Source organism: Cebidichthys violaceus, unplaced genomic scaffold, assembly GCF_023349555.1.
Source record: "Cebidichthys violaceus isolate CVI_PGR_0920_01 unplaced genomic scaffold, fCebVio1.0.p SCAF_123, whole genome shotgun sequence".
NCBI classification, from domain to species: domain Eukaryota; kingdom Metazoa; phylum Chordata; class Actinopteri; order Perciformes; family Stichaeidae; genus Cebidichthys; species Cebidichthys violaceus.
The window spans coordinates 50,705-60,446 of NW_027176289.1; the positions used below are offsets into that span (position 1 = coordinate 50,705).

General features: G+C 35.6%; 1 protein-coding gene across 1 annotated transcript in view; it reads left to right on the forward strand.

Annotated features, from left to right (window-relative positions):
• Positions 1–8,339, forward strand: part of thsd7ab (thrombospondin, type I, domain containing 7Ab) — a 54,381-nt gene extending 46,042 nt beyond the window's left edge. Inside the window, exon 13 of the mRNA XM_068706894.1 lies at positions 6,098–8,339. Coding sequence (XP_068562995.1) covers positions 6,098–6,188 — 91 coding nt within the window. The 3' untranslated portion in view covers positions 6,189–8,339. The remainder of the gene's footprint in view (positions 1–6,097) is intronic.
• Positions 8,340–9,742: the final 1,403 nt, after the last annotated feature.

The following is a 9,742-nucleotide window of genomic DNA, read 5'->3' on the forward strand; positions in this document are numbered from 1 at the left end:
GTCAAAAAAAGTCATAGTATAGCATGTCGAAAAAAGTCATAAAATAGCATGTCAAAAAAAGTCATAGTATAGCATGTCGAAAAAAAGTCATAGTATAGCATGTCATAAAAAGTCATAAAATAGCATGTCAAAAAAGTCATAGTATAGCGTGTCGAAAAAAGTCATAAAATAGCATGTCAAAAAAAGTCATAGTATAGCATGTCGAAAAAAGTCATAGTATAGCATGTCGAAAAAAAGTCATAGTATAGCATGTCATAAAAAGTCATAAAATAGCATGTCAAAAAAGTCATAGTATAGCATGTTGAAAAAAGTCATAAAATAGCATGTCAAAAAAAGTCATAGTATAGCGTGTCGAAAAAAGTCATAAAATAGCGTGTCGAAAAAAGTGAAAAACGGTCATAGTATAGCATGTCGAAAAAAGTCATAGTATAGCATGTCGAAAAAAAGTCATAGTATAGCATGTCATAAAAAGTCATAAAATAGCATGTCGAAAAAAGTCATAGTATAGCGTGTCAAAAAAAGTCATAGTATAGCGTGTCAAAAAAAGTCATAGTATAGCATGTCAAAAAAAGTCATAAAATAGCATGTCAAAAAAAGTCATAGTATAGCATGTCGAAAAAAAGGTCATAGTATAGCATGTCGAAAAAAGTCATAGTATAGCATGTCAAAAAAAGTCATAGTATAGCATGTCATAAAAAGTCATAAAATAGCGTGTCAAAAAAAGTCATAGTATAGCGTGTCAAAAAAAGTCATAGTATAGCATGTCAAAAAAAGTCATAGTATAGCGTGTCGAAAAAAGTCATAAAATAGCGTGTCAAAAAAGTCATAGTATAGCATGTCGAAAAAAATCATAAAAAAGCGTGTCGAAAAAAGTCATAGTATAGCATGTCAAAAAAAGTCATAAAATAGTGTGTCGAAAAAAGTCATAAAATAGTGTGTTGAAAAAAGTCATAGTATAGCGTGTCGAAAAAAGTCATAAAATAGTGTGTCGAAAAAAGTCATAGTATAGCGTGTCGAAAAAAGTCATAGTAGAGCGTGTCGAAAAAAGTCATAGTATAGCGTGTCGAAAAAATCATAAAATAGCGTGTCGAAAAAAGTCATAAAATAGCGTGTCGAAAAAAGTCATAGTATAGCGTGTCGAAAAAAGTCATAGTATAGCGTGTCGAAAAAAGTCATAGTATAGCGTGTCGGAAAAAGTCATAGTATAGCGTGTCGAAAAAAAGTCATAGTATAGTATGTCGAAAAAAGTCATAGTATAGCGTGTCGAAAAAAGTCATAAAAAAGCGTGTCGAAAAAAGTCATAGTATAGCGTGTCGAAAAAAGTCATAAAAAAGCGTGTCGAAAAAAGTCATAGTAGAGCGTGACGAAAAAAGTCATAGTATAGCGTGTCGAAAAAATCATAAAATAGCGTGTCGAAAAAAGTCATAAAATAGCGTGTCGAAAAAAGTCATAGTATAGCATGTCGAAAAAATCATAAAATAGCGTGTCGAAAAAAGTCATAAAATAGCGTGTCGAAAACAGTCATAGTATAGCGTGTCGAAAAAAATGAAAAAACGGTCATAGTATAGCATGTCGAAAAAAAGTCATAAAATAGCGTGTCGAAAAAAGTCATAGTATAGCATGTCGAAAAAGTCATAAAATAGCATGTCGAAAAAAGTCATAGTATAGCGTGTCAAAAAAAGTCATAGTATAGCATGTCGAAAAAAGTCATAAAAAAGCGTGTCGAAAAAAGTCATAGTATAGCGTGTCGAAAAAAGTCATAAAAAAGCGTGTCGAAAAAAGTCATAAAATAGTGTGTTGAAAAAAGTCATAGTAGAGCGTGTCGAAAAAAGTCATAGTATAGCGTGTCGGAAAAAGTCATAGTATAGCGTGTCGAAAAAAGTCATAGTATAGCGTGTCGAAAAAAGTCATAAAAAAGCGTGTCGAAAAAAGTCATAGTATAGCGTGTCAAAAAAAGTCATAGTAGAGCGTGTCGAAAAAAGTCATAGTATAGCGTGTCGAAAAAAGTCATAGTATAGCATGTCGAAAAAAGTCATAGTATAGCGTGTCAAAAAAAGTCATAGTATAGCGTGTCAAAAAAAGTCATAGTAGAGCGTGTCGAAAAAAGTCATAGTATAGCGTGTCGAAAAAAGTCATAGTATAGCGTGTCAAAAAAAGTCATAGTAGAGCGTGTCGAAAAAAGTCATAGTATAGCGTGTCGAAAAAAAGTCATAAAAAAGCGTGTCGAAAAAAGTCATAGTATAGCGTGTCGAAAAAAGTCATAGTATAGCGTGTCGAAAAAAGTCATAAAATAGTGTGTCGAAAAAAGTCATAGTAGAGCGTGTCGAAAAAAGTCATAGTATAGCGTGTCGAAAAAAGTCATAGTAGAGTGTGTCGAAAAAAGTCATAAAAAAGCGTGTCGAAAAAAGTCATAGTATAGCGTGTCGAAAAAAGTCATAGTATAGCGTGTCGATAAAAGTCATAGTATAGCGTGTCGAAAAAAGTCATAAAAAAGCGTGTCGAAAAAAGTCATAAAATAGTGTGTCGAAAAAAGTCATAGTATAGCGTGTCGAAAAAAGTCATAGTATAGCGTGTCGAAAAAAGTCATAGTATAGCGTGTCGAAAAAAGTCATAAAAAAGCGTGTCGAAAAAAGTCATAAAATAGTGTGTCGAAAAAAGTCATAGTATAGCGTGTCGAAAAAAGTCATAGTATAGCGTGTCGAAAAAAGTCATAAAAAAGCGTGTCGAAAAAAGTCATAAAATAGTGTGTCGAAAAAAGTCATAGTAGAGCGTGTCGAAAAAAGTCATAGTAGAGCGTGTCGAAAAAAGTCATAAAAAAGCGTGTCGAAAAAAGTCATAGTATAGCGTGTCGAAAAAAGTCATAGTATAGCGTGTCGAAAAAAGTCATAGTAGAGCGTGTCGAAAAAAGTCATAAAAAAGCGTGTCGAAAAAAGTCATAGTATAGCGTGTCGAAAAAAGTCATAGTATAGCGTGTCGAAAAAAGTCATAGTATAGCGTGTCGAAAAAAGTCATAGTATAGCGTGTCGAAAAAAGTCATAAAAAAGCGTGTCGAAAAAAGTCATAAAATAGTGTGTCGAAAAAAGTCATAGTATAGCGTGTCGAAAAAAGTCATAGTATAGCGTGTCGAAAAAAGTCATAAAAAAGCGTGTCGAAAAAAGTCATAAAATAGTGTGTCGAAAAAAGTCATAGTATAGCGTGTCGAAAAAAGTCATAGTATAGCGTGTCGAAAAAAGTCATAAAAAAGCGTGTCGAAAAAAGTCATAAAATAGTGTGTCGAAAAAAGTCATAGTAGAGCGTGTCGAAAAAAGTCATAGTAGAGCGTGTCGAAAAAAGTCATAAAAAAGCATGTCGAAAAAAGTCATAGTATAGCGTGTCGAAAAAAGTCATAGTATAGCGTGTCGAAAAAAGTCATAGTAGAGCGTGTCGAAAAAAGTCATAAAAAAGCGTGTCGAAAAAAGTCATAGTATAGCGTGTCGAAAAAAGTCATAGTATAGCGTGTCGAAAAAAGTCATAGTATAGCGTGTCGAAAAAAGTCATAGTATAGCGTGTCGAAAAAAGTCATAAAAAAGCGTGTCGAAAAAAGTCATAAAATAGTGTGTCGAAAAAAGTCATAGTATAGCGTGTCGAAAAAAGTCATAGTATAGCGTGTCGAAAAAAGTCATAGTATAGCGTGTCGGAAAAAGTCATAGTATAGCGTGTCGAAAAAAGTCATAGTATAGCGTGTCGAAAAAAGTCATAAAAAAGCGTGTCGAAAAAAGTCATAAAATAGTGTGTTGAAAAAAGTCATAGTAGAGCGTGTCGAAAAAAGTCATAGTATAGCGTGTCGGAAAAAGTCATAGTATAGCGTGTCGAAAAAAGTCATAGTATAGCGTGTCGAAAAAAGTCATAAAAAAGCGTGTCGAAAAAAGTCATAGTATAGCGTGTCAAAAAAAGTCATAGTAGAGCGTGTCGAAAAAAGTCATAGTATAGCGTGTCGAAAAAAGTCATAGTATAGCATGTCGAAAAAAGTCATAGTATAGCGTGTCAAAAAAAGTCATAGTATAGCGTGTCAAAAAAAGTCATAGTAGAGCGTGTCGAAAAAAGTCATAGTATAGCGTGTCGAAAAAAGTCATAGTATAGCGTGTCAAAAAAAGTCATAGTAGAGCGTGTCGAAAAAAGTCATAGTATAGCGTGTCGAAAAAAAGTCATAAAAAAGCGTGTCGAAAAAAGTCATAGTATAGCGTGTCGAAAAAAGTCATAGTATAGCGTGTCGAAAAAAGTCATAAAATAGTGTGTCGAAAAAAGTCATAGTAGAGCGTGTCGAAAAAAGTCATAGTATAGCGTGTCGATAAAAGTCATAGTATAGCGTGTCGAAAAAAGTCATAAAAAAGCGTGTCGAAAAAAGTCATAAAATAGTGTGTCGAAAAAAGTCATAGTATAGCGTGTCGAAAAAAGTCATAGTATAGCGTGTCGAAAAAAGTCATAAAAAAGCGTGTCGAAAAAAGTCATAAAATAGTGTGTCGAAAAAAGTCATAGTATAGCGTGTCGAAAAAAGTCATAGTATAGCGTGTCGAAAAAAGTCATAAAAAAGCGTGTCGAAAAAAGTCATAAAATAGTGTGTCGAAAAAAGTCATAGTAGAGCGTGTCGAAAAAAGTCATAGTAGAGCGTGTCGAAAAAAGTCATAAAAAAGCGTGTCGAAAAAAGTCATAGTATAGCGTGTCGAAAAAAGTCATAGTATAGCGTGTCGAAAAAAGTCATAGTAGAGCGTGTCGAAAAAAGTCATAAAAAAGCGTGTCGAAAAAAGTCATAGTATAGCGTGTCGAAAAAAGTCATAGTATAGCGTGTCGAAAAAAGTCATAGTATAGCGTGTCGAAAAAAGTCATAAAAAAGCGTGTCGAAAAAAGTCATAAAATAGTGTGTCGAAAAAAGTCATAGTATAGCGTGTCGAAAAAAGTCATAGTATAGCGTGTCGAAAAAAGTCATAAAAAAGCGTGTCGAAAAAAGTCATAAAATAGTGTGTCGAAAAAAGTCATAGTATAGCGTGTCGAAAAAAGTCATAGTATAGCGTGTCGAAAAAAGTCATAAAAAAGCGTGTCGAAAAAAGTCATAAAATAGTGTGTCGAAAAAAGTCATAGTAGAGCGTGTCGAAAAAAGTCATAGTAGAGCGTGTCGAAAAAAGTCATAAAAAAGCATGTCGAAAAAAGTCATAGTATAGCGTGTCGAAAAAAGTCATAGTATAGCGTGTCGAAAAAAGTCATAAAAAAGCGTGTCGAAAAAAGTCATAGTATAGCGTGTCGAAAAAAGTCATAGTATAGCGTGTCGAAAAAAGTCATAGTATAGCGTGTCGAAAAAAGTCATAGTATAGCGTGTCGAAAAAAGTCATAAAAAAGCGTGTCGAAAAAAGTCATAAAATAGTGTGTCGAAAAAAGTCATAGTATAGCGTGTCGAAAAAAGTCATAGTATAGCGTGTCGAAAAAAGTCATAGTATAGCGTGTCGGAAAAAGTCATAGTATAGCGTGTCGAAAAAAGTCATAGTATAGCGTGTCGAAAAAAGTCATAAAAAAGCGTGTCGAAAAAAGTCATAAAATAGTGTGTCGAAAAAAGTCATAGTATAGCGTGTCGAAAAAAGTCATAGTATAGCATGTCATAAAAAGTCATAGAAGTACTGCATTTCTTAGCATGATCTGAAAAGTCTGAGGTATTCACTGTTAAAAAAACAGCCAGCTGACCGTAACTCCACAGTTTCTACACTCATCCGTTTCTCTATTAACTGTAGTGAACTATTAAAAAACATACAGGTAAAACTATGAAAATAGACCCGAGCACATCCTAAACATTTAGAAGCAGTGGGCGGCTGTAAAGCGCCAGAGGAGCAACTTAGGGTTCAGAACACTTTGACATGTAGACGACGGAGTCGGGGATCAAACCGCCATTCTTGAGGCTCTCCTCTCGGAGCTACATGAACAGTGAGACAGACAACTTTCCAGACTGATCAGTAGTAAAAAAAAAATACTCGTTCAGGTGCCGTTACTACACGGTCAGTGTGGCGGTTCATTTCTGGGATTGGGCGGGTTACTTCGAGCGTCGCTCTGACTCTGTTTTCGTCTTTCCACACAGCAAAAAGCCAAAGAGACCTCAGAGACAGAGGCAACAAAACAACAGACTAAAACCTCTGACTCTGGCCTACGACGGGGACACGGACATGTAGTCCCTCCAGGAGGCGCTTCACCGAGCACTTCACCTTGTTATAAGAGACCCACTTCATCACGCCGCCACAGCGAGGGACACGGATGTTTGCAGCGTGAATGGACACGTCACCGAGCGGAGAAAGTACAGAAAATCCTCTTACAGCAGAGACAGTGGTGGGGTTTATCCATTTCAAGTAGAGCTCCATTCAATCACCCTTTTTAACGTCTTTTCTTTTGCAAGAGCCTTCGTGACCTCCACCGTGTTCAATGAAATGCCTTTTTTTTCTTTTTTTTTCTTGGGGGGGGGGGCAACACATCCACTTAAAAGAAGAGATTCAGCTACAGGAGTCTGGATGCAGAAGACAGACTCTCAGTCTGTCTTCTGGAGCTCCAGCTCTTCCCCCACGCTTTTCCGCTTGTCCCTAAAAATGCTGAGTAGCTGGAGGCTTAGGATGCTCTGACGGTTCGTACGTTGCCAAAAGTCACCGCAGGGAAGAGGAGGAGGGAGAGGAAAATCTCCATAAAAAGGTTTGGATCCCTTTTTTCCTCAATCCTCAACTGGGTTTTGACTCAAATCTCTTCTACGGTCTTGAACAAAAGGGAGGCATTTTCTTCTTCTCTTTTTTCTTCTTTTTTTTTCCCGCTTGATTTGGAGGCACACAGGCCTGTGTTTGTGGGATAAACAGATCTGTACGATGCTGATGGAGGAGTAGCCTCTCTGCCTCCACCCTTTCTTTGTTTCAGGCTCTACATTGCACTATATTAGTGCAGCATGATATGCACACGTGACTTCTACCTTCTATTGCCATAGAACACTGCCTCTTCCACAGAGAAGCCCACAGAGCAGAGGAGCAGCCACCAACACTTAAAGAAAAAACAACGGCAGCAGGAAAAGATACTTTGATGTCACATTCTACAAAACAGATGTGGATCTCAAGTGAATATATGTATAGCTTTTATTTCTCACAACTGATTTCTTTGGTTGTAGTAAAAGTACCTTTTGTGGTTTGTAGATTTTGTCTGGTGTTACCACTTTTATTTCTGCCCAGATGCAGGCGACGTTCTTCAATGAATCGCCTGCTTTAAAGTTATTTTTACCCATAAAAATTCAGATTAAATTCAACTTCTCTACTTTTTGTTGTTTTTCATTGTGGAAAAGCTGAAACTTTGCAGCAATTAAAGAAAAAGAAAGAACAATAAATTCTTCATGCAAATGTCATTTCTGCCTTACTGACAATAACTAAATACTAACAGTCCTGTAATAGAGTATTAATACTTGAATGGGGCACATTATAAGCCACATGTAGACATAAAGAAAACTGCATTTTCTTTTGAGGTCACTTAGCGAAGTATACCTCTTGAGTTTTTAAGAAGTTTTCACATAGTAATCCGTATCATAGGTGCTCTATCGTTTTTCAGTCACTACATGAAGTGAAATATAGATTTAAAAAAAAAACAATCTGTACAAAGAAATTATACAACATGTTAATAACAATAAGAGAACACGCCGAGTTCACCGTAAAAGCAAACTGGTGTGGAGAACGTTTACTTTCTTTTGTTGTGGGATTTGTAAATAACAGCAATTTTTTATTTTTTTGGAGAAAAAAAAAATCTAAGTATGTGTACATTTATTTTGTATTGCACAGAAAATGTTTAGTTTGAATATTGCGAAGTGGGTGTGTGTGATATTGCTGATTGTTGTGATCATGATGCAAGTTGTATGTTATGAAAAAAAAAAAAAAAAAACGGAACGAAAAAAAGAGGAAAGGCTCAGCCGTTTTTTGTACAGGTTGTTTCTATGTATGGGAAGAATTACTGAAAATAAATAAGAACACGGTGGTGAACACACAAAGAAAGGCTGAGACATTTTTGTAATTTTCTTTATATGTTCACAAGAGAGCTGAACCCGCTAATAAAAATGTTTAAAATTGGCATTATAGGATACGGCTTGTGTTTTCTTACATATTTTCTTTATTGTCAACAAATCCCACGAAAAAACACCGACGATGTGTTAGTCCGTCTCTTGATCATCGCCTGATGGACACCGGATTATTGATTCTGATATTTAAGGGTCTGAAAAATAATAATCGGATAACGATGACGTTGACTGACTTCGTTGGGGATATGTTGTCAATAAATAAAATATAGAATATCACTAGACATCCTTTAAATATGCCAGCTAACAGTGCTAACAGTGCTAACAGCGCACACAACGGCAACAGTGCCGATCTGAGGGGGAGACCGGAGAGCGCGCGACAAGCTTCCACAACGACGTAGTCGGTTGGGATGGTGTCATCAGCGTACGGTGCATAAAGAGAACTAGCTACAGGACGCACCGCCCCGTTCATTCATACGAAAGTTGCTGAGTTGCACATGAAGCAAAAAAAAAACAAAAGAACAGAGGAAGGAAAATAACTCTGGATTCAGCTTTTATTGTATTTTCTAACTTTTTGGACTTAATCATTTGAATAAAAGATATTCTTGTGTTTTTACTGGAACTTTCCCACTATAAGTCTATGGGAAAAAGTATTTCTGGGCCCCATGGCGGAAATTGTAATTCCACTATTTGTTCACTATGTAAAATATGCTTCAAAGTCTGTGTAAAAGAGAGACACACAGAGAACTCACAGAGTATTCATCAGTGCAACATTTCAAACGTCTTTTGTCCGATGCAACAAGTCAGGCAGAAGATGACGTGTTGGAGAGCGAGGAACCTTCAGTGTGCAGAGACACACAATCCAAACTGAGGTTGGACGTGAACACTCTTCACTGTTCTGTGGCTCTAGAGGATTCTAGAGGACATCTGAACCAGACGTACACTGAGAAGGACGTTTTAAAGAGGCAGGACGGGTCAAACAAAAGATTGCGTTGCATTATCTTCTCCTTTAAGGAAGTGCGATAACAAATCGCTTAAGTCCTCTGTAATTGATGTCAGGTTTAATTGACTGATCAGGTATGAAAACAGCTGTTATCACAAATACATGGCGTTATTAACTATTAAACATGCTTTTAAATATTCAACAAAAGTCTGCAGCTAAGTGGTAACTGTATTTCACATTTTACATTCAGTTTTTTTGGCAGTTGTGTTAAATTTTTTATTAAACTGTTACTTTGAACATATTTTTTTTAAATTCATACAAAAGTTAAAAATGTCAATTAGACATTTAATCATCATTATACTTCATTTTATTTATTTATTTAATATTAATTAGTAGAAGTTTAGTTTTAGTAATTAATTTTTTTGTTTGTGTGGCAAAAAAAATAAACACTGATCTTCATAATAAATTGAGGGAAAAACCTGATAAACCTAATTTAAAAAAAATAAGGAATCACAGAATAAATTAGCTTTATTATTTGGCTTAAAAACTTAAATAGCCTAATCTTAATGCATCACTTACTTCTGCACATTATGAGTGATTAATAATTCAAAAACGTAAAAAATAAATACTACAAGTCCAGTTTTTAAATACTTACATATACTTATAAACTACTTTTTTTTTTTGGGGGGGGGGGGGGGGGGGGGGGGGGCTGGTAAGAGAACGAGCTGTCACTGAAAGCTTATGCGTCACCTTCC